The following is a 25,888-nucleotide window of genomic DNA, read 5'->3' on the forward strand; positions in this document are numbered from 1 at the left end:
ATAAAAAACCAATAAATGTAATAATTATTAAATTTTAAAATTAAAATTAATGAAAATATTTAGTTAAAATAAATGCGTGGCGCAGTTTTTATAATTTATTTAAAACAACACAACATTTATTTTTACGATTAATCTTCATTTTCAATAACGACACGAGGAGGCGGAAAGGTTTGCTGGAACCTCTCCAGTTGAGACTGACTAGCTACAAGTAACAATCTGAGAAAATACGACCACTCGCTTTCTTTGTACGTGTTCTCACATAGTTGAAGTTCATCTTCGAATTCTGTTTTAATCTAAGTCAAATTGAACGCACTCTTTCCACTAAAAGTTTCATTTTAATTAATTATGAATTTTTATTTAATGAATTTATAGTTACGATTACAATTATAATAATGATAATAATTAATAACTTTTCAGATTACCGACAAAATGTAATAACTTTGTGCAAGATTTCTAAATTAAATTTTTATTTTTAATCTTATTAACCCTTAAAGGTCATCTCGGTGCAAATTTGAACCATCAAAGAATTAAAACTTCAGTTATTTTATTACAGATAAATAAAGTATATACATATACTAAACAGCCTCATTAAACAAAAAATATATTTTAAAATATAGCAAATGTCTATAAATACTTATTCTAAAAGATTGTTATATAACTGCGCCACGCTTTTACTTAACTAAATATTTTCATAACTTTTAATTTTAAAATTTAATAATTATTACATTTATTTATTTTTTATTTATTGGTTATTTATTAGATATTTATATTATTTATTTTTTACTTTTCGGTGCATTTTTATATTTGTTAATACGTATATTATACCGTAGTGCTGTATTGTCATCGAAATTGCATACGTGTACCAAATTTCATTGATTTTCATACAATAGATCAAAAGATATAGCAGTTGCAAGATTTTGTTTATTCCTAAAGCACATTAAATAAACACTTTTAAAAAAGAAATGCTAATAATAACATTTTCTAAAGTAATTTTCAACTTTAAAACAGTCCTAGAATGGTATGGTGGTTAGCCGCAAATTATGAGTGTAGTACATTAAAAAATTCATACAAATCAACAACAGGAGCTTTACCAGTTATAAATCAAATTGAAAAAAGTGTATAAAACTACTATTTTGTGCAAAGATATTCATTTCATTTTGTAAAAATACATCTTATGATGATATATTTCATGGGTTGATGGCCTAGATTATACAGTAAATAAACAATTGATATAGTAAATTAATGTTTTAATAAAAATAACTTTTTTTTTTAAGAAAAAAACATATTACACAGATAAAAAAATCACTTAATATTCACTTTATATAAAATTGTGATTTAAATTGTTTACTAATAATTTATTTATTAGTTAATATTAAATTCTTTGCAAAAGTACAGTATGTCAAGAAGCTGATGACATATATATTTTAGTCAAGAAATAACATATGTTAATAGAAAGCTTTGATTTTAAAAATAAGTTGAATATTTTTTTCTAACTTTATTAAATAATATTTTATTATTTAATAATTCCATTATCAGATACATTTCTAATTTTAAACAGAGTCAATTATCATCAACAATAGACATTAATTGATAGGAACATGGATTATCCTTTTCCAAGGGATATTCCAACTTTCAAACATCTACATTTAACCTTATCTATGAGAACTGGTTTATTAAATAGCAAATGGTTTTAGATTTTGCAATTTAAGTGACTTTACACCATTTTAGTTTCAGGTCCTATTCCCTGAGAATCACAATTGGTAAGTTTTGCAATTTGTTTTTTTCAGCAAGATAATGTAACACATTCATTGCAGAGTTTACTTTTCTCATGAAAAGGTACTTTATAGTTTTATATGTACTGAAATTTTGTGTTGAAATTTTTTAACTAGTTCTACTGAATATTATATTCAGAACTATATAGACAAAATTTATATTATACTATGTGAAATTTTCTAGTGAAAATTTTAATTTTGCTAGTTTAGAACGTTTCAGTTATTTGTAAGTTTTAATTACATTTTTTTAATTAAGTTATACACAAAGAATTATTTTTTATTTATTTTAATAATTAAATACCTATTTTAGGCCTACAACATTTTTATTATAGTAAATTAAAAAAACATACTGTTAAGAAAATCTATGAAAGATGTTGACAGTGCAGCAAAAATTTAATGTATATGTTTAAAAGAAGGATTAAGAAACAAAATTAGGAAAAAATAAATTCTTATAAGGAAAACGGCTAATTTCTATTTCACAGCTTTTTCTTTGTATTTAACAGCGATACAAGAATGAAAATTTTCCACCTTGCTTCTAAAATTCAATACATTTTCTTTTTAGAAGGCAAAAATGGTGGATATTACTAATTTTAATAAAATCAATAATTTATTTATAGTAAATAAGGTAATGTGTAAATTTATCACTATTTATGTAACCAGTGTGATTCAAATATTAATTATGCAACAGATATCCTCGTCTTGCATGGCAATCATGATGTACAGTGTATTTAAGACAGTGTAATACAGGAGAATCATTTGCCGGCCTTCATGGCGCGAGTAGTAGCGCGTGTCTCAGCCTTCCATCCAGAAGTCCTGGGTTCAAATCCCAGTAAGGCATTTTCATACGCTACATAGTCATAATCTCATCCTCTGAAGCAATACCTAATGGTGGTCCCAGAGGTTAAATAAAAATAAAAAAAATACAGGAAATTCAAAATGCATTATATATATATATATATATATATATATATTATATTTTACAGACAGAAGCAAGCAGTTATGGTATAAAATAGGAATATCTATGACGTTTGACACTTTGTTGTAGCGCTATCTTGCATGGTAGGAAAGATGTATGAAGAATTGCAGTTAAAATATAAATATATAAAATCTTATATTTGAAGAAATACACACACACCCACACAAACACACACACATATATATATATATATATATATATATATATATGTGTGTGTGTGTATATACACTTATATACATATGTTACAGGTAGAAGAAGGCAGTTATGGTATAAAACAGAAAAATCTATGTCATTATATGTTAAGAATGTAGGCAGAATTACAATTAAAATATAAAAGTTTAAAATCAAATGTTTGAAGGAAAAGATCTATTATATTCTGCACTTCCCAATCAAAAACAACTATATTAAAACAAAATTCTAGAAGTGAGTAAAGACACCACTACATGATCAACAATACAAGGATTGGTACAAAAATTGAAGTAAAAGGCAATTCAAATAAAACCAATATGGCATATTTCATGTTAATTTGGGTTTTCTGGTATTCCATTATAATGTTTACTAAATACAAATTGTCTATATTTTGAAGCCTCAAGAACGTAACATAAGTTTATAAAAGTAACATAATGCTAATTTCCCAAATGAGATTTTGTATCGCACTTTTGTCTATAACAAAAAATGAATACCTACAACAGATGTGTTTATGAAATATCAAGAAAGCATTAAATATCTGATATTAATTGGGCAAACATTACCTTAGGTTTACGTTTGTGAATCTATAATCTTTACAATAAATAATTCTTAACTATTCGCTTCTGTCAAAACAAGCATCAGAATTATTTCTGGTTTGCACAGCACTACATTTTGTTTATATTATGTTTAAGTTAAGATTTTTTTACAAATGATCTAATAATTTAAAAGTTTGTCGACCTATTGATTTGAAATTAAATGATTTCCTTTTACAAATCAAAATTAATTTAATGGTGATTGATAAATAAAATTCATAAAGGCATACAGACTCACACTATGTGGTGTAAAAAGCAGTGGGAAAAGCCATCTTTTGACTAGCAAATAATGCTGTCTAGATCTGCTTTCTTATACAATAGTTTCTTCATAGAAATGAATATTCAATTATCCTCAATGAATGAATGCATTATGGATTTTTTTTTACTTTGCTGAAAACTTTGGAAAAAATTTACTTAATTTTTAAGTAAATTGGCCAGGATAGGTCAACAGTTAAAATTATACATATATGGCACAAAATTGAAGAAGGTTCTTCAGTTTGTTGATACTTGTTGATTTATGACCTTACAATAAAACGGTATGTGCCTAATGTAATTAATATATCAGTAAAAACAAAACATACTGCAATGATACTAAATTACACCACTAATATAATAATAATAATAATAATAATAATCGTGTTATTAATACAATGAACTGACATTAATAATGAAAATATATAATCTCAAAACTTTACATCAAAAATTAGATACACAAAATGTTTGTTCTTTTAAGATCAAGTGATGTAACCTTTTAGTTTTTTTTTTAATTAATAATCATTCTTTCATTATAATGCCTACAGTTAAGTATAATTTGAGATAAGTTTCAAAAGTTTTTAAAATTGTATTGCAATACTTCACAGGCTGTTACTCATGTTTTGAAGTAATTAATCATAAATAGTTTTAATATTTTAAAAATTAATTCTTTCCCCAGTATGTTTTCTAAACACATAAATGAAATCAGTCATACCTCAATAAAATTTTCCCTCTCTTCTTCTGAAATGTACATGATTAATACATAAATGGTGACCGGGTACATAAAAAATGCTACCTGTTAGACTAAAATTACTATAAAAGAATCATTAAGTACACTTATCAATTCTTATATATATAAATTACAATTTTTTTCAAATTTTTTGATAAGACATGAACGCATATGATTTTGGCAAAAGAAAACAGTCCATGGGTTAATTAATCTCTTAAAGATTGACATGATGGAAATTATAAAAAAAAAAAACTGTAGGAATAAATAATATTTAATAATAAATATAAAAATATTTTACTATATTTTATGTAATGAATAATGAAAGAGTAATAACATAATTAAATTAAAAGTAAATAATTCTATGAAATAAAAATAGTAACTGATTAAATACTAATATAAAATATTTAAAGTAACTAATAATTAATTTTTTTTTTATATAACAGTATTGGTTAAATCTATTTACTATATGCTAGATCACAATATGTCTTTTTGTTTTATTAATCTATCACTTTACACAACATTTTTTTTTTTGTGGAAAATTAATCCCATGTAACATGGTGTAATAACAATAACAATGATTATCTTTAATTTCTTAGCTAATACAAATAATAATCATAATAATTAATTATTGGCTACCTATTAACTAAATATTCTTGTCATATTTACACACAATGAATTACATCACTCATTATTATTGAATGATGCAGGAGTAACTTAATTATGCATTATTAATATCTTATTATGAAATACTTTTGTCTTCTGAATTAAAAAAAAAATGTTATTCTACTGGCTAAATACAGTACATAATTGTAATATAAAAATTAAGTATTTATTATTTACGATATATCTAAAAACTTACACTTAATTTTATTTTACTCCAATCTACTAATAATTCAGCTTGTAAATAAAATACATATATTTCACATTCTGTTTACTGTATAATAAATATATTTTCATATATATTTATTTCATCAGAATATATTAAGAAACAATAAGAATATTTCTCATTGGTGTTGTCATTGTTACTAAATGTATTTTGGCGAGGTATAATATAAATATAAAAAAGTAAATACAGATACATTGATATACTGGGGAATATTTCTAAAAAAAATTAATATAGTATCATTAAATGATTATAAATACATTTATATACAGTGAAATATGTTCCCAAGTGTCATTTCAATGTAATCCTGTTGGCAATGTAATTTTTTCTTGATTCAGTGCGTGTGTGTGTCAGTAAACACTTAATGTAAGTGTAGTAAAATAACCTTACTGCTAGGCTTAATAATTAATGTATGAAATCCTTCGTAAAATATAAGTGCTATTAAAGTTTCTAGGATGATCATTTAAAGAACTAAAATTTCTGTTATATGACTTGACAACAATATTAAAAATATTCTTTATTAAAAAAAAAAAAACTAACATCCTTATAACTACAGGTAGATAGAACTACAGATATGGTATAGTTGATTTTTACTTTAATTAAACTTGTTGATAGCAGAAAAGAAATGATGTTAGTTATGGTAAGGAGTAAATTTTCTCAGTTAATGGTATGTGTCACACTAAATATTTTTGGTGAACTCAAGGGTACAACCTACCAATAACAGAGTAGAACATTTGTTTATATCAATTCAAGAATGTTATCAACTTTAATGTATAAAAGAAATTTGCAGAAAAAAAATAAGGAAATTAAAAACCTAAATGATTATTTATCAAGGGGTTTCAAAAAGACAGAATCAGGAAAAACAGAAATCACAAAAAAAATATATTAAAGCAAGTATGTTTAAAATGTGTATAACTGATGTCTGCATTATTACTTGTAAAAACAATTTACAGAATTAATGTAAAGCATTTAAACCTTACTAATCTATTGTATTGTCTGGGAGAAAACTTTCTCCAAGTAGAATGTAAAATTTTATTTTTCTGATTAACTGTTTAATTGGAAAGAGGTATTAGATAAAACTTTTTTGGGCTTTCATTTTCCACTTAAGGTTTTACTTTATATAAAATAATAAATAAATAATAATAAACATTGATAAATACGCACATTATTCACTAGCATGTGACTACATAAAACAAACTAAACAAAATGTTAAAAAAAGAATTATTTACTCTAGTTCTTGGTGCCCTGTCTTCGGCAGGAAAATTGTTAAAATCCCACTAACTGAAAAAAAAAAACAAAAAGAAAAAATATGAACCCATTAAACATAAAATTTATAAATACATAAGAAGTGCAAAGAGAATTTTAAAAATAATGTACTACACATAACATTGATGGGAACATTTTCATACACACTTGTAAAAATCATATCATACATCCATCATACTTGAACATAATAAAATTCCAAACTAAATTGAACAAACATAACTCAGATTAAATATAATATTTGAATACATTCTAAATTGATTATCCAATCACACACGTTTAATGTCATTTGAAACATCACTGATGAAAAACTGTATTCAAGTTCTGAATAGACCTTCTGGAAGCATATTTTCAGGTATTTAGAAGGAAAATTACTGCAAGTTTTATAAAAGGTTAAACTTAATTTTGTCATACTAACCTATAAAATTATCAGTTACCTTAGCAGTGGTATACAGAGGTGGTTCAAAGACTTCAAGTCTTTGAAGTTACTTGAAACTTTAACTTATTTTTGATTGAGTGATCAGAATAATAATAAAAAGTTGGTAAACAATAAACAAAAACATTTGAGAAAAAAGTGTACTTTAGCTTAAAGGGAAAGGTAGAAAAATAACAGGTTTAAAAAAAATGAAAATTGAAATTGACTTTGATGGGTTAAAGATTTCTTAGGTCAATAATTTGATATTACAATGCAGTAGTAATATTAAATGTGTTATATCAATCAAATTGAGAATGTAATATTATAATCAGGATTGAAACTTAATGAAATATTTATTGGCCACTAAGTAAAGAGAAATTTGATTAGAATGATCTCAATTGTAATGTAAATTTATCTAAGAATCAAATAGAAATTCTCATATCATGACTAAAAAGATGCAATCTTTTACAACACAATATTAAAATAAGTGCTTTCCATGAGAGGCAGTGTGAATTTGAAATTTTTTTCTTCTATTACATGGACTTATTACTGTAATAGTATAGAATCTTGGGCTTATGTACCATCCTGATGAATGGAATTGTTTTATAAACCCCTCAAAACATAGTTTGAAAGTAGTCCTTCTTCATGTTGGAAATAATATCCAACAATTCCTTTAGTTCATGCAGCTTATATGGAGTCATATGAAAATAGGTGATAGCAGGTGATAGCACTTTCAGTGCTATCACCTGAAAGTGATAGCACTGTTACTTGATTATAACTTGGGTTTTTACTAAATTTTGTTGATTCTTGTGTGACCAGGACAGCAGAGTTAGAAAGAATTATTATGTTAAAAAAGAATGGCAAAAAAGAGAAATATCGACTGATAAGAATAAGGATAAATAAGATTACTGATAAATGTTTAGGATAAATAAGAAGGAGAAATACTGACAGAAAGAATGTAATAGTCCAATACTAGTAAAACCTGAAAAAGGTTACCTTCAATCACTATACATTAAGCAAGGTTTAATGAAAAATTTTGATACAGCAGCAATGCATGTGATGAGACTGGATTCCACTTTCCAAAAAACAAGTTCCCTAATATGAGTGATGGACCACAAATAACAAAACTAATAATTGAATTTGAAGAGAGTTTAAATGACTGTGAAATTGCTGCATAAAAATGTTTTAAAAAGGTTGAAAACAGCTTCCTTGGAAATTATAAGGCAGATTACTACAAAGAACTTACTCCTGAGCTTTTCAAAATCTATATAGATCTTGGATGTATGTCACTAAAGATTCACTTCTTAGATTCTCATCTGAATTTTTCTCGACCAATGTTGGAGCTGTGAATGACAAACATGAATGCTTTCACAAGGAAATATCCACCATGGAAACATTCTATCAGAAAAAATGAAACCTAAGAATGCTGGTTGACACTGTTGGAGAGATCCAAAAGTTGTGCACATCAAAGTAATGAAAAAAAAAATAAGACATTAGGTAATAATATTTAAAGATTTATTTTATTTTCACTCAAAATGGCTGCCCTGATCTGTAATGCACAAATTCTTTTTACCAGGTTTGAGGCCACTTTGTGGAACAACACTGATGTTGTACTCTTGGCTGTTTTATTCATCTGCAGTTCCTCCAGTGTGTGTGGGGCCTGTTTTTATAGATTTAAGATAACCCCACAGGAAGAAATCTAGGGACTTCAAATTGAGTGAACATGGGGGCCATAATCCTTTAGAGATGATATGCACGCTCGCCAAAAAACTCACGCAAGAAATACATGGTTTCATTAGTTGTGTGACATGTGGCACTGTCCTGCTGAAACCAAAAATCAAGTTCATCATTTTCAAGAAACACAATAAACTATGTAATGATGTCTTGGTACATAACACTGTACACTATAGTTTCAAAGAAAATGGGCCCCACTATTCAACGATGTGATACTGCACCCCACACTCCCATTTTGAGAGTGTAAGGGGTTTTCATGTAACACATGTGGATTTTCAGTTAACCAAATTCTGGTGTTTTGACTATTCATGTAGCGACTAGGTGAAACCAGACCCCATCAGTGGAGAAAACACAGTCAACCTCTGTAATTACATGGTTGTCAACAAATGACCAAAACCAAGTACAGTACACTACGCGCCTTTCTTTATCCAGCTTCCTAAATTCCTGAACTCTAAGAACGTGATATGCACAAAAGTAAAACCGCTTTATCGTTCTCTGAGCACTTCCATATGAAATCTGAGAGTGTGCTGATAGTCTCCTCAAGCTTTTTGAAGGTGAACACTGCATCACATTCTTAACCTCAGGTAGTTTAACATCAGTCAAAACAGCCAATCTCCAGGTTCTCTTCTTGTCTGCAACTGATCTGCAATCTCTAAAATGGGTGCTTAATCTTGTTATGTTTGAATTGTTTGGCACTGCCATACCCAGATAGTTCCCATAAAATTCATCTACAACACATGCATAAGAACGACTGGAGAAATATTGTTTAACAATAAAAATGCTTTTTTGTTGGTTAAAGGCAATTTGAGGAATGAGATTGAGTTCAGGGCAGCCCAGACTTTCAACAAACTCCAGTTGTGGAGTTTGCAACGTAAGATGATGTTTAGCCCTGAGAAAACAACAATGATGTTTCTTAGGGGCAGACTGGCTGTTTCACAACATCCTTGTGTATCAATGGTAGGTTATCCAATTAGGTATGTCCCACTGCGAAAGTATGTAGGTATTATCCTTAACGAGAATCTTCGACTCAAGGAGCACTTTCAGTATGCTGCCAAAAAGGCTTGTGCGCTTTCTTTTCAGTTCACCCAGATGGGGGATTTAATTTTAGAACCTTGCGTGTTCTATATAAGGGTGTTTGCAATATAAGGGCGTACATAATGCTATATGCTGCACCTGTCTGAACTCATCAAATGAGGTACAAATGTTTAGAAACATTTTGCTGAAAGCCCAGTTATTGCTATCTTTGACTGGTGCCTATAGGACTGTCTCTTGAGCGGCAGTCCTTGTTATTTCTAGTATTAAGCCTATTGATATCATTGCAATGAGTACCAATTATGCTGTGATGCCAAGAAGGAGCCCAACTTACCTCTGAATGCAAAAAAGAAACAGACAACCAAGGTTTCCATTTGCAGCAGATCAGAGGACAGAATAACCCAACTGATGGCCATTGCGTGCAAGATATTTTTTCTAATGTGAGAAGTGTACAGATTGCTATGTGGACATCCCCCAATCTTCATAGTACACAGTTTCTTTCTAAACATGTTGACTTTAAAGATAGGTTGGCCAGATATGGTTTGACTAATTCAAGCTTGTGCCCAGAGTGTAGGGCCATTGATGTGGGTAATCTCCCATATGTCTGCTCAAGGTATGAAGCTGAATGCACCAAAGTAGTATGTACTTTGGTATTTGAGAGTGTAAATTATGGTTTTGATCTGCAAATTAACTGGAAAGCCAAAAGGGAAAGGAATATAGTTGCTGGCTTCCTGAGATTCATAGCACTGTGGAGGATGGCTGAGGGGGTTTGATACTGTTATGGATGTGGAGATAGAGTAGTAACCTGGGTGCTTAATTTGGCAAGATAGATATTTTGGCATCGAGAATTAGTTAGCCCAAGATATTCACTGATAAGATGAGAATAGGTGTGTTGAGAACGCTGTGATGGAGCTGCAATATTGGAGGGTGTAGATATTGACCTCGCTTCCAAAAACGTACCAGATCAGAGAGAGATAGGGTATATTTTAATTAGAAGTTGATCAAATGTATGAATTTGTTTCTTAATTTTTGAGTAAATCAAGAATTTGAGTAGGTTGAATTGTAGGACAAAATTGTTGTTGTAATCAACATCTGTTTTGTTGATATGAAAATAGTAGTTTTGGTGTTTAAATTACTCAATTAAATAATGATTTGAGTGCATAAAGAGTACTAATTGAACATAGATATGATAATAGTTTTTGGGTGAAACCTGCGGTATTAGAGAAAGACAGAGGATCATGCTTCCACAAATTGGTTAATTTGATAGTTGAAGGTTGTAAGTTATAGTAGCTGGTCGAGGTTGTAAGAATCCATACTAAGGCAATAGTAAGTTGTGTAAATTCACTGGTGGAAATGACTACCGAGGCATTTACATTGGTGGCATCCTGACTGAGATCAAACTAATGACTATGGTATGATATCACGTTTAGAGGGTCTAAAAGACGATCTCTGGTAAAACCCATCAGGGCTAGGAACAGAGAGAGCGGTGTGGCAACCGGGATCATCACAAGGTGGGTGTCTTCCCTTACAGAGGTCAGGATGGTTGATGGGTATAGCATAATGTGAAAATATTGTTAATACAACAGTGGAATCTACATAAAGAAATAGTTCAGTAATATAACATTCCTAATATCAAATTCATAATTTATAAATATTTTCTCAAGAATATTCTAGCAGCAGAACAATTTTAATAAATAAAAAATAATAATTTCATATTGTACATCCTACATCAGCAACATTCAAACAGTATATGATTATTTTTCTTATTATTAAAAGTTATTTATAATTAGGGTTTTAATTTTACATTGATGTTGAATTTTCTTTGAAAAAGGATTTGCTTTAGAAATTTACTTGATGAAGTAGTGTTCAAAATGAAAGTTTTTCAACAAAAAAAAAAGTCAACAGTATAAAGAAGTATTTTTGATTTATTAGTATTCATAAAATATTTAAAAATATAATAAATAATTTCTCTAAAATGTTTAAAATTCAAATTTTCAATACTTACTAAATAGAAAAGATGCAAATAACACTACAGGTATTGTACAGTTTAGATCAATTAGGAAACCAAATATAAGGTTACCGAATAAAGCTCCACCTCTTCCAACAGTCATTGCTAAAGCAGCTGCCATCACTCTAAAAAAAAAGATAAAATATTGATCTATTCAGTAATCTTTTTTTGTAAATTCATCAAAATATAACAATAAAAATTGAAATCGGTATAAAATAAAAAATTTGATCAAATTATTAGAAAGCCTTATCTTTGAAGGAATTTGGAAATATTAGTTTCATTTTCATCCATGGTAATATGTAAGGCATTAAGTGACAAGACTGAAATGGAAGCAAAAACTGTTTTACCTTGTTTCCTCATGAGGAAATTGATTAGATATTATATTATGTGGATACTTATACAGAAAATGAGAACATAAAAAAATAATGTGCTCTTTTGAAATCTATACAAATATACATAATTCTTTTCATCAGACTGAGTTTACTGAACATGTAAAAAGGATGAAGCTCTTTATGTGTAAACATAAGTTTTCTCTTAACACATACATGCATGCTTTCTAAGAGAACTGAAAGGATGTTTTGACTGAAAATTATTCCATTAAGTCTAGTTGGCAGAATATGAGGACTTACTAGATACATCGTCTAGTCATTGCCTACATCGGGCAATATACTATTGATCTATTTTTTTAACATAAAACGTGTGCATTCAGTAAAAATAAATACATAATTTTGGATGTTTTTGTTCACTTAGAGTACCAGTATACATATATTATCTTTAAACATTTGTTGGTATCTACTTTGACGATTGCCATGAGAATTCTCCTCTTTCTATACATTGGTTAAGAAAATTATTTAACTTTCTCTGTTTCTAAAGTTATCTGAAAAAAAAATAAATAACTAGTCAGTAGATGCAATAATCTACGTTCCCTGTAAATGGTAAAGATAGAGTAGCTGTTCATTGAATGTTCTACACCTTATGACAGAGACCAATAGTTTTGTACTTGGAAGGCAATGAGACCTCTCTCTGCCTTTAGTAAAATCATTTTAGAATTCCTGAATTTTTGAACAAAGAAATAGTGCAACATAGGTTTAACAATTTAGCTGTTGTCTTTCTGGGATTGTTTCCCTACCAGGAGTAGGTTAGGTAAGTGTTAGTTATCAAGTTAACACTCATCACTCATGGTTAAAACAGCAGGAAAAATACATATTATTTAAATATAACCTGTCCAGTAATATAGTATACATTTATTTATAAAAATGATATTAATTAAACTTTCTGTAGCTTAACTAAGAGAAACAATTTAAATTTCAAATTATTTTCAACTTCATTCTTTAAAATGTTATTTATTTCTTACAGGAGGAGATACAAAATCTTGAGAATAATTTTTTTAGACTGATTTTTTTCTATTTTGTAAATTAAATGCCTATTTTAATGAATTCTACTATAATTCAATAATTTAAAATTGTAAAATGATGTACAAATAAGATACCATTCTGTTCATAATAAAATTAGGATTTTAGCAAATAAATCACAAAATTGGTAACTAATAGTTATAATGATTTAAAAATTAACATGGCATTCTGAAATTTCATAATGAGAAATGTTTATAATTTTTTAATTTCTTTTATAGAGAATGTCAGATGAAGCATGTATTGATTTATAAAGTATCATAATCTCTGCTTAAGATAAGAATTTTGTTTGAAAAAAAGACTGATAGAAAACGAAGTATTATTTGTGATTCATAAAAACTTTTTAGATACTTTTTATCAATAAAATTTAGTATCAGAATTTTTTCATGTATTACTTATCAATGGTAAATGATATATTATTAAATTCAGCTTTAACCGTTTGCATATGAGTTTTTTATTTTCCAAAATGCTACTCCGTGAAATAATAGTTGTAGAATGATCTTGTTATAAAGATTGCAGTTTACCATTTTGCTTGATAAAGAAAAAAATTGGCTGTCCTATTCTTCTATAGGGTCCAGATTTAGGTAGAGCTGAAGGCATTTATACTTTCAGCTAGATTCGACAAGCAACTGTTAAAACTGTAGTTAATTTTGATCCAGTTTTTAATGACACTGATTCAGAAACAGTTTTCTGAGACTGACAAGGATATAACTACCAAATTATATAAAATTTGAATCTACTTAAAAAAAAATAATATTCTAAAAGTATGACATTAAGATGTGAGATTAACTATTAAACAATATTAATTAAGTAGTTTATAATTTATAATGTTATCAGTGAAAATCAGGATTGAAGATTACACTTTTTCAAAGACAAATAAAACCAAATAAATTTAACTAACTTTTTTTTTTACTTCTATCAAAACATTTTTAATTACTGTTTTGATTGTGTTTATAACATAAAGTTAATTAATTATAATTAAAGTATTAAAAATAAGTTAATAATAAAATATGTAAAAAAATATACCTGAGTTGTGTTGGGAAGAGATCAACCATGATACAGTAAACAACACTAATGGCTAAACTAGTAAGTGCTTCAAATATACAAGACAATATTAAATTTTGTAAAGCGTTTTGTACTAATAAAAATCCCAGAGCAACACAACCAGATACCAGTAGACAGAAAACTGAAAATAAAAATTTATATTAATAAAATTTATGCACATTTTATTGAAATATTAACTAATACCATATACGTTCTATTAATAATTGATAGAATTTTTTTAAATAATTAATTCACCACAGAAGCTCGAAGCTTGTATGTGGGAGTAAGGAAATGGAAATTTTGAAGTGTATGAAAAATGCCGTGCCTAACCAAGATTCAAAACTGACCTCTGAATGAAAGCTTTATCAAATAAAAAAAAATAATCATGCAGGTACAAAGGAAAAGCTACTTGATTGGTACAAAAGTAAAGTACATTTATTGACCAGAATAAACAATACTTTTTGGAGGCAGAGATTATAATAACTCTAGTAACTTAGAAATAATTTAGAAGTAACTTAGTAAAAGCCCAAGTTGCACTTTCTACATTATTTAACATTGAGTTAAATACATCATCTCTGACCAATTCTCTTATTTGAGGACCAACAAATATTCTTTCTTTATTTTTTCCTTCACTTACATCTGGAAATTTCTGCTGATGTACAAACACCCGGAACTATCCTTCTTCATTGCTTTTACAAAATTTACATTAGTCCTAGCTTGATATGGAGAGGGGATAAAAATAATTTTTTGGGTTCAACTAAGGGTTCATGAATAATATTTTTCCCATTTGGAGTTAAGTTGTCACATTTCTTCTACTCTATGGTAACATAATGTTTATCCCTAGCTCAGCTGTCCCATTTGCAAAGAAAATAGATACTTAGTAAAGCTTAACTGCATGCCTAACAAAATAGCTATAACTTTCAAATCACCACATATATTCCAGTTATGTTTTTATAATTTATTTTTTCAAGAACGTCTTTCATCACATTGTATGTCTCTTTCAAATTAATACCATAAGCGATTGGTATTGAAGGATATTTGTTACCGTTTATTTTTACTTTACTTTTAAATTATACTTGGACGAATTTATGAAAAGGCGCCAGTCCCCAGATTTATGAACTTGCCCTTATTTATGAACTATGAAAGTGCAACATAAGCTCATCAATATTTGTGCAATAAACAAAATTATTTTCATCAATAAAGTACTGAGAAAAATCTTTTTGTCGGTTTCGAAAGCCCAAAATTTTTGTATTTTTTTAAAGAAAATTCCAACCTTTCACTATTGATCCTAACAGTTCAGCTTGATTTTTGACAAATTTAAATCCCTAACCAAGTCATTTAATTCACCTTGTGATATAAAATGTGGCATATTGGAAGATAATTCAAAATCAAAATCATTGTTGTCTTCTTCAGTACTGCCTGATTCTTCATTACTGCTTTCGAAACATACATTCACAGATGGCTCAGGAACTGCAATAATTTCACTGTGAGATACAAGCCTGATTGCAGATTGCAATGAAGCATATTTTACATTTATAAATTTTATTTATTTTACATTTATTTTAGATTTTTAGAAATTCCAGACACACTTGTTAAACAAAAGTAACAATAAGTTACATGATCATTTGGTCACTGCCAAATCACAGGTACACCAAACGGCAAAACCTTCCGTGTACCTTTCAGCCATCCTCTTAAATAAACAGAACAATTAGTGCATACTATATGAGGAGCCCGCATCTTATTCTGACCAATTTTACACTGAAAGCACAACCGAATGCTTTTTTAATTAAAGGTGGAATGGTTTTTCTATTTGATTTTATGGTAAACTCACCCACATACATAACAAAAGATATCCACAACATCTACACAATTTTGTGGGAGGGATTATGACACTGCAGTGTTAACAAACTTAAAACAGTAATAAGACTGAACAAAATTAATTCATTCCTAAATCCAGTGCTTCATACAAACAACACAGCTGTATTTTCAGCTACATGTTTTGACCTGCACATACATGATTAATCTTGTCCATGAAGGCTCACTCTTCAGTATCAGATATTATGTCATAATATGTGACTATGATATGATTCTTTGTCTAGTATTGTTTATCTGTAGCTTACAAATTATGTTAACAATGTTAAACAATAAAAAATGAGCTAACAAAATACAATACATGAGCTTAATATGTTAACTATATGTTAAAAAATGAAAAAAAAATCCATTAATTAAAATTAAAAAGTTTTTCAAAAATTGTGGTCGATAGAAAGATTCTGAGTTCATATTTATTTTCAGCATCAAAAAATAGATTAAAATCATGTATCGCATGTTAGGAAACAAAAATTATGTGTTTATCAGTGTTATTAATAACTCAATATATTTAAATTAAAAAAAAAAGAAGATGAATCTGATTTGAACCAATGTTCCTTCCCTAAGATCCAAATATTTCCATTAACAAAATTTTTATTTGGCTATAATTCTAGAACCAATGAAAATAAATACCACTTATCATACATCATTGAAAATTAGAATAATATCATAAATCTATAATAAACAATAAATACCAAGCAAGAAGAAGTCAAAAAAATTCTTCCAATCAACAACAAGTTCAAAGTATCTTTTTTTAAAATAAACCTTCCATTGATGATTTTTAAAAACTTACTGTAAGACTGTCTGAGAAACTTCCATTTCAAAATAGAAAAAGGAAATTTATATGATATGCGCCAGAAATTATCCCTATGAGATAAAAACTAAGGCTACTAAAAAAAAAAGTACATATGGATCAAATTGAGAATGTCCTTGTTAACTCTGACAAGGATAACAGATTTGCAAAATAAAAAAAAAGATTTAATATACACTGAGCATCAGTTTGTAGTTGAAAAAATAAATGAATAAAATTGATTTTAATAAATAAATAAAATATTATTTTATTTTATTATTATTTTTATTTTAATAAATAAGATTAATTTTTTGTATATAAAGTTGTCATCTAAGATGAGTTAAAAAGAAAATATCTGAAACGAAAAATTACACATACTTATTTAAATACAATTACTATTTACAAACTATCATTTACTATTTATGTACTTACTTAGAAAAAATTTAATTCCTAGCCTATGGACACATAATGGTAGCCAAAAACTGGTTGGTATACATGCTAATCCAATTATAAGTGTATGAAAATATACTGAACGATCAATAGTAGCATCACATAGTTTTTCTTCATGAAATACTGAAGATACAATACAAACTGATGCAGTTTCATTTGGGTGAAGTTCTTCAAATTTGTCAAAACGATTAAATAATTCAGGAAACCACATCATTAAAGTATAGTACCTGGAAAACAAAATAAAAACAAAATTATATACTATTAATAAATTATTTTATATGAATAGACAATATAAATAGGTATAATGAAAAAAATGGTAAAGAAGTTTAATAATAAACTTATTATTTTTGCAAACTTTTTCCTTTATTAACAATGAGAATCTTAGTAATTTTTGGGCTTCAACTAAGTTAGGTTTATGTATCAAATTTTAGGACAATCAGAAGGTAGACATTTTTTACCTTCAGGTACCTTAGTAAATAATTTTTTTTGTACTATTTGAAGATTAGAGTCACTGAACAGTCTCACTGAAAAGTCTTTTCCTTCGGAACCCTAGTAAAGAAGTGGATGTCACACAGGAATACTATAATGTACCAGCACATCACCAAGAGAGATCAAAGGTGAGCAGGTGACATAATTAACTTATCCTGAAGAATCTATCCAAGGAAGAAGGAATAAAGAATAAACTTCAAAAGGGCTTTATCAGAGTCTGCCTTTGATCAGGACGATTTATTTGTTACTTTTGCCTGACAAACAGGCAGGTTATCTTAACTATTTAAAGCAATGAATGGTTTTATGAAAAATTATACGTAATTATTTATCTTAGCCTGAAAAGAGGAAAAGAACAAGAACAATGATGCAGTCAAAAAAAAAAGGGAAGAAATAAAAAGGAAGACCCAGAAATCAACAAACAGATAGGATGAGAAAAGGTTTGGTAAGGAGAAATAATCTATTGAGAGGGGTTAATGGAGGGAGAAACCTGATTCTCACTCGATCCAATAAATTAGTACAGGCTGTAGGACAGTGTGTGTATTTATGTCTGTATACAAGGGGCAAAATACAATAAATAAAAGGCTAGTAAAAGTACAAGAGAAATTTTTTTTTCACAGTTGATAGAACTGCTGCATTTGAAAGGGTCTGAATGACATGCAGAGTTTATCAGGTTTTAGTTAGGGAAACACAATTACAGTGAGTATTTAAAATGGCTGAATCAATTTCAAACACCACCAAGAATAAGGCCGTTAGTCAATTGATTCTTTAATCCAAAAGAAGAGATTGCCGCTGAAATTGTGAATCAATTGTATTTAGTCTGACAAAATTATTAATAAGCAAAATGTGCTAAAGTAATAATATGATCTTAAAGTGAGAAGGTTGCTAAAGTTAGTGTAGTAATTAGCATGTGAGCTTTGAGATAAACTGGTCTTGGGTTTGATTTCTAGCAAGGGTCTGGATCATTTCACTTATCATTTCATCCATCTTATTCCCTTATTAAAAATGTATGTAGTATGTCTGAGGTTGTAAGTAAAAACAAAATAATATTTAATGAGTGGAAAGAAATACAAAGTCATTAACTATAGTAGATTAAATCATTGAAATATCAAGCAAGGCTAGTCATTCAGAAAACTGAAGAAAAATTTTAGCTGCGGTGCAAGAGCATTCCTTGAGCAGAATAAGTATTTATTTTTTTTTTGTCTTCAGTCATTGCTGCAACTCATTGGTTTGATGCAGCTCTCCAAGATTCCCTCTAGTGCTAGTCGTTTCATTTCGATATACCTCCTACATCCTACATCCCTAACAATTTGTTTTATATATTGCAAACATGGCCTGCCTACACAATTTTTTCCTTCTACCTGTCCTTCGAATATAAAAGCGACTATTCCAGGATGCCTTAATATGTAGCCTATGAGCCTGTCTCTTCGTTTAGCTATATTTTTCCAAATGGTTCTTTCTTCATCTATTTGCCGCAACACCTCTTCATTTGTCACTTTATCCACCCATCAAATTTTTAACATTCTCCTATAGCACCACATTTCAAAAGTTTCTAATCTTTTCTTCTCAGATACTTCGATCATCCAAGTTTCACTTCCATATAAAGTGACACTCCAAACATATACTTTCAAAAATCTTTTCCTGACATTTAAATTAAATTTTGATGTAAACAAATTATATTTCTGACTGAAGGCTCGTTTCGCCTGTGCTATTCAGCATTTTATATTGCTCCTGCTTCATCCATCTTTAGTAATTCTACTTCCCAAATAACAAAATTCTTCTGCCTCCATAATCTTTTCTCCTCCTATTTTCACATTCAGTAGTCCATCTTTGTTATTTCTACTACCTTTCATTACCATTGTTTTGTTCTTGTTTATTTTCATGCGATAGTTCTTGCGAAGGACTTCATCCATGCCATTCATTGTTTCTTCTAAATCCTTTTTACTCTCGGCTAGAATTACTATATCATCAGCAAATCGTAGCATCTTTATCTTTTCACCTTGTACTGTTACTCCGAATCTAAATTGTTCTTTAATATCATTAACTGCTAGTTCCATATAAAGATTAAAAAGTAACAGGGATAGGGAACATCCTTGTCAGACTCTCTTTCTTATTACGGCTTCTTTCTTATGTTCTTTAATTATTACTGTTGCTGTTTGGTTCCCGTAAATGCAAGCAATTGTTCTTCTATCTCTGTATTTGGACCCTAATTTTTTTAAAATGCTGAACATTTTATTCCAGTTTACGTTATCGAATGCCTTTTCTAGGTCTATAAATACCAAGTATGTTGGTTTGTTTTTCCTTAATCGTCCTACTACACGGTGTCCCATATAAAACGCAACCTATCAATCACTCATCCATGAAATTTCAAAAGTCAAATTTACTCCCCTACTCGTTACTGAAATGGACTCGTCCAACATCTGAACATCTTGGCGACGCAGTAGAACACTACCGATAGTAACAACAATGCAATCATAACGTTCAGTGTATTGCTAGAGACAAGATGGTGTTTTCGCTAGATAAACGTGTTTTCATCGTTGAGTCGTACTTCAGTACGAAATCAGTGGTTGAATTGGAAGATTTGTTTCGCCATAACTACCCAGATAAACCGGCTCCTAACAAAACATCAGTATTAAGGTTAGTTCCAAATTTAGAGAGACCGGTTCTGTTAATAACAAGGAACACAAAAGATTTGCGTCAGTGTTGAATACAGATACGTTCGCTGAAATCAAAGTCAGATTACTCGCCTCGCCAAATAAATCGATCAGACGTTTGTCTACTGAAATTAATTTGTCTAAATAAACGGTTCATCGGCTAACCAAACGATTACAATTACGACCTTATCGCATTCAAACGGTTCATTGACTTCTTGAGCCCGACAATATTGTCAACGGTTCCATCGATTTCTGCGCGAGGGAATTAATGTTATGGATTCGTTATTTTTCACAGATGAAGCACGATTTCATTTGGACGGCTACGTAAACAGCCAAAACAGTAGAATTTGGCCCACCTTTATCACGAAAAACAATTATACCCGCAGAATTTGGGCGTATGGTGCGCGATATCGCGGAAGAATATAATCGGTCCTATTTGTTTCGAGTACACCATTAATGCCCAACGATATCAGGATATTTTATTTCAGTTCATCGCACTGTTGGAAGAGGAAGACAGACACTGCTGGCTACAACATGACGGTGCGACATCGCACTACGCAGGTTCAACTTCTTCGAGGAATTCTTTGGTAATCGTGTTATCAGTCGAGGCTTGTGACCACCAAGATCTCCATTTTTGACTGCGGCTAAATTTTTTTCTATGGGGTTACCTCAAGGAAAAAGCCTACAGCAACAAACCACAAACACTTGAATGATTGAAATTCAATATTGAACAAGCTGTATTAAATATCCAGCCACAAACTTTGAAAAAAGTTGCAAGAAACGCTGTAAAAAGAATTGAAGCTTGTATTCAAGAAGATGGCGGTTCCAACATTTACTCTAAATGGATGGTAATAATAAAAATTACATTTACATTTACACATGCCTTTTTATTATTTCAATACTTACCAATATAAGGTTGGGTTGCGTTTTATATGGGACACCTGTACTATTAATCTGAGCCCTAAAATTGCTTCCCTTATCCCTATACTTTTCTTGAAACCAAAATTTAACATTTCTTCCACTCTCCTCTCAATTCTTCTGTATGGAATTCTAGTTAACATTTTTGATGCATGACTAGTTAAACTAATTGTTCTGTATTCTTCACATTTATCTGCCCCTGATTTCTTTGGTATCATGACTATAACACTTTTTTTGAAGTCTGACGGAACTTCCCCTTTTTCATAAATATTACACACCAGTTTGTATAATCTATCAATCGCTTCCTCACCTGCACTGCGTAGTAATTCTACAGGTATTCCATCTATTTTAGGAGCCTTTCTGCTATTAAAATGTTTTAATGCTCTCTTAAATTCAGATCTCAGTATTTTTTCTCCCATTTCGTCCTCTTCAACTTCCTCTATAACACCATTTTTTAATTCATTTCCTCCGTATAACTCTTCAATATATTCCACCCACCTATCCTTTTGTATTACCTATATTACCTATTACCCATGTATTACCTATCTGTATTACCTATCCAACCTTTTGTATTATAAATCGGTGTACCATCTTTGTTTAACACATTATTAGATTTTAATTTATGAACCCCAAAGTTCTCCTTAACTTTCCTGTATGCTCCATCTATTTTACCAAAGTTCATTTCTCTTTCTACTTCTGATCACTTTTCTTTAATCCACTCTTCTTTCGCTAGTTTGCAGTTTCTGTTTATAGTATTTCTTAATTATATATAGTTCCTTTTACTTTCTTCATCACTAGAATTCTTATATTTGCTACGTTAATCCATCAGCTGCAATATATCGTCTGAAACCCAAGGTTTTCTATCAGTTCTCTTTGTTCCGCCTAATTTCGCTTCTGCTGATTTAAGAATTTCCTTTTTAACATTCTCCCATTCTTCTTCTACATTTTCTACCTTATCTTTTTTACTAAGACCTATTGTGATGTTCTCCTCAAAAATTTTCTTTACCTCCTCTTCCTCAAGCTTCTCTAAATTCCACCGATTCATCTGACACCTTTTCTTCAGGTTTTTAAACCCCAATCTACATTTCATTATCACCAAATTGTGCTCCAGGGTAAGTTTTGCAGTCAACGAGTTGATTTCTAAATCTTTGCTTAACCATGATATAATCTATCTGATACCTTGCAGTATCGCCTGGCTTTTTCCAAGTGTATATTCTTCTATTATGATTTTTAAATTGGGTGTTGGCAATTACTAAATTATACTTCGTGCAAAACTCTATAAGTCGGTAATATGTATATATGAGCAAAATTATTGAAGTGTAGTATGCCAACAAATGAAATAATTGTTATCATACAAAAGAAAATAAGCATCAATCAATGCAACGGAGGAATATTAACTGCAGTACCAAAAATGATTGCAAACTTCAAATAAGAAACTTTGGCTCACCTTTCATGTAGCCCAGACTTTTCACTAAGCAACTATACTTGTTCAAGAAGTTAGAAGAACAATATTTTTAATTTTATTGTTTTTTTTTTAATATTAGGTACATTATCTACCTTTCACACACTCGCTATGTGTACAGCGAGTTTTGAAAATGGAATATATCTGAAACTGTCAACAGGTGATTTAGTTATGACGAAGCTAAGAAAGGTAGATGATAAATGTACTCATTATAAATATTACGACGATCTTAGCAGAAAATGTATATTTTAATAATAATTAGAAGAACATCTTACTAGAAAGTATTTTTGATGATTACCATGAGGTTTAAGACATGGTGATGCCATGAATAGGCAAGAGATTTCTATGTCAGTATCAAGAAAATCAACCCAGGCTGACTGGACGCAATGTGATCATGGTGAAAAGTAAATAAAGGTATGTTCTGAAAGGAACTCGATCCTGGAATAAAAAATATTTATATTATAGTGAATTTTATCCTCTTATTTTATATAGTGTAATGAAATGGAGCTAAAAAAAAATGTTGATATAATTCAAGTGCAATTTGAAATAAAAATGACTTATATGCATGAATAGAAAATTAACACCCGAGAGCCTGGAAAATGGTTTAAATAGCAGGACAGTAAAATAAAAATAAAAACATAATTAAAAATCAATAGCATGTTTCAATTTTTGAAGTTTTCTCAATTAAAAAAAAAAAAATAAAATATAATGCCTTCATTAATAACCTTCTTCTTATTTCTTAGTTCAAAAACAACTTGTCTTTTGCAATCCCCAGATTTCATTTGCTCTCCAAATCTTCTACTACAGAGCCCATAAATTTAACTCTCAATCGACTTTTAGACTTATAAACTTCACTTTTAAGTAGCATAATTTTAAAGTTAATTCCTTTCCCATACCACTAACTCCAAGCCATTACAGGTAATTATTCAGTTTTTTCCAGTAACTGATCCATTATTCCCAGTTGTTCTTCTTGCTACCCCATTTCATATATTTCTTAATTTCTACTAAAATACTTCTTTTACAATATACAATACTAACCTTCAGCTATTTCTTCTTTTGCACATATTTCTGCTAGGTATATACACATAACAAAATAAACACTAGAAACTACTATTTACATATTTTTTTTTTTTTATGAAAGAGCAAACATCAACAGCTATGATCATTTACTTTTACAAAAGTTTACTACAGTATACTGATTATATTGTTTGTACAAGTTTTACATAATTTAAAATGGTAACTTTTTTTACATAAATAATAAAGAATTTAAACAAATCACAATATAATTAAAAATTATACAAATCATGTCAGGAGTCAGGAATAGGTTTTATTCCAAAGCTAAAAAAATTGAACTGCTCCACCATTTGTATAAAAGGGTCAAGGAAAAATAAGAAAAAACCTAAACCAGTGCAACACTAAAAATTAAAAATCGAGTTAAAAAAAAGGACTTGCTTAAATTTAAATAAATGTATATAAATAATTATAGCAGTGAACAGTGTTGATGTAACTATGTGAAGATAATATATAAATAGAGAAATACAGCATAAAATAACAATTTCAATAGCATTAATTGATAAATATTAGATATTAATTTAAATATTTAAACAGTGTGCATAATAAACACAGTAATGTATGATAAATACATAATAAACATAGTAATGTATATAAATTTAATGAGTTGGGAGAAAATCCGGTTTTATCTAATTATCAACTGATTAAAAACATATCAATTGAGTAATACTGATCTTTTTACAAGAGATTTCAATAGATTGCCAGATCTTTTAGATCATTAGTAGATTTATTAAATGTAGAAACTGAAGTGCAATGAAGTCCCTTACAAATCAAGGTAGTACACGATGAAAGAAAGATGATGATGATGATAAACATTTGAAAACAATTTAAATAATTAGTTGTTCTTACCCTGAAGTAAGTCCAAATTGTATGAGGCATGTAAGTACAGTTGGTCTTAAATGCGGACGCTTAAATAATAATAAAGTCTGTTCCCATGACTCCTTTAAAAATATTTTAACATCTTTTCTTGTTTTAATACTTCGTACACTTCGCTGTGATTGCATACTTATTACACTCACCCTGTGCTCCTTTTCACGTAAACTACGAATCTGAAAATAAAATAAGGTAACTACATTCAAGTTTTAATTATATATTTTGTTTGAAGTAACTACAGAAATATTAATAAAATAAATTTTTTTAAGATAAACTAGGCTTTAAAAAAAATCTTTGCTAAAAACACTTTCTTGCTTTTTTAAAAAAAGTTATTTTTTATAAGTTGATGCCAAAGTAAAACTTAACAATTATGCCAAAAACTAACAATTTTCTAACCCTTAATTTAGAAGTGACAACAAAAAGTTAGATTTAATAGATGAAGTATTATTTTTAGTTTATAGTGCAGATTATTTTTTGTTGCTTCTAGTTTTTTAAAAATTACTTTATTTTTATTTAAAATGTGAATAAGTCAACAAAAAGCTGCTTGTGTTTAAAAAAGGTCACCTGCACGGAACAAAAAGGCAAGAATAGCTGGAAAAAAAGAAAAGAAATCTAGAGAAAGCAACATAAAGAGAATGCTAACAAACGTATAAACTAAGATTCTCTGGTAATGTGAGAATATCTATTAATTATTACCCATAGTTTTTAAATTAGTTTTTTGAATCTTTACATGAAAATACTCTGATTATCGGAATGACATCACGCTGTATATACATTACACTCTAATAAACCAATACAAAGAAATCATAACTAAAATAAAAGATATCTTTAATAAATGAATGGGGAAAATCTTTCTCTTTTTATCAAAGCTAGTGAAAAGAATTACTGAATTAAATTAAAAATAAAAATAAGAAAATAATATTTTAATAATTATTATTAAAATTAAATTAATAATAATAAATTAAAAAATTCATTCTAATCATAGTTTAAAGTTATTAAAAATTGTAAACTTCTCACT

General features: G+C 28.9%; 1 protein-coding gene across 3 annotated transcripts in view; it reads right to left on the reverse strand.

Annotated features, from left to right (window-relative positions):
- Positions 1–2,972: 2,972 nt before the first annotated feature.
- The window catches only part of LOC142330627 (synaptic vesicle glycoprotein 2C-like), a 167,276-nt gene continuing 144,360 nt past the window's right edge, over positions 2,973–25,888 (reverse strand). For all 3 annotated transcript variants that reach the window (XM_075376054.1, XM_075376055.1, XM_075376056.1), the window contains exons 6-10: positions 24,847–25,046; positions 17,389–17,633; positions 14,283–14,442; positions 11,845–11,972; positions 2,973–6,676 (exon numbers count right to left, since the gene is read on the reverse strand). In XM_075376054.1, coding sequence (XP_075232169.1) covers positions 6,621–6,676; positions 11,845–11,972; positions 14,283–14,442; positions 17,389–17,633; positions 24,847–25,046 — 789 coding nt within the window. In that variant the 3' untranslated portion in view covers positions 2,973–6,620. The remainder of the gene's footprint in view (positions 6,677–11,844; positions 11,973–14,282; positions 14,443–17,388; positions 17,634–24,846; positions 25,047–25,888) is intronic.

This window comes from Lycorma delicatula, chromosome 9 (assembly GCF_047948215.1).
Source record: "Lycorma delicatula isolate Av1 chromosome 9, ASM4794821v1, whole genome shotgun sequence".
Lineage (NCBI taxonomy): Eukaryota > Metazoa > Arthropoda > Insecta > Hemiptera > Fulgoridae > Lycorma > Lycorma delicatula.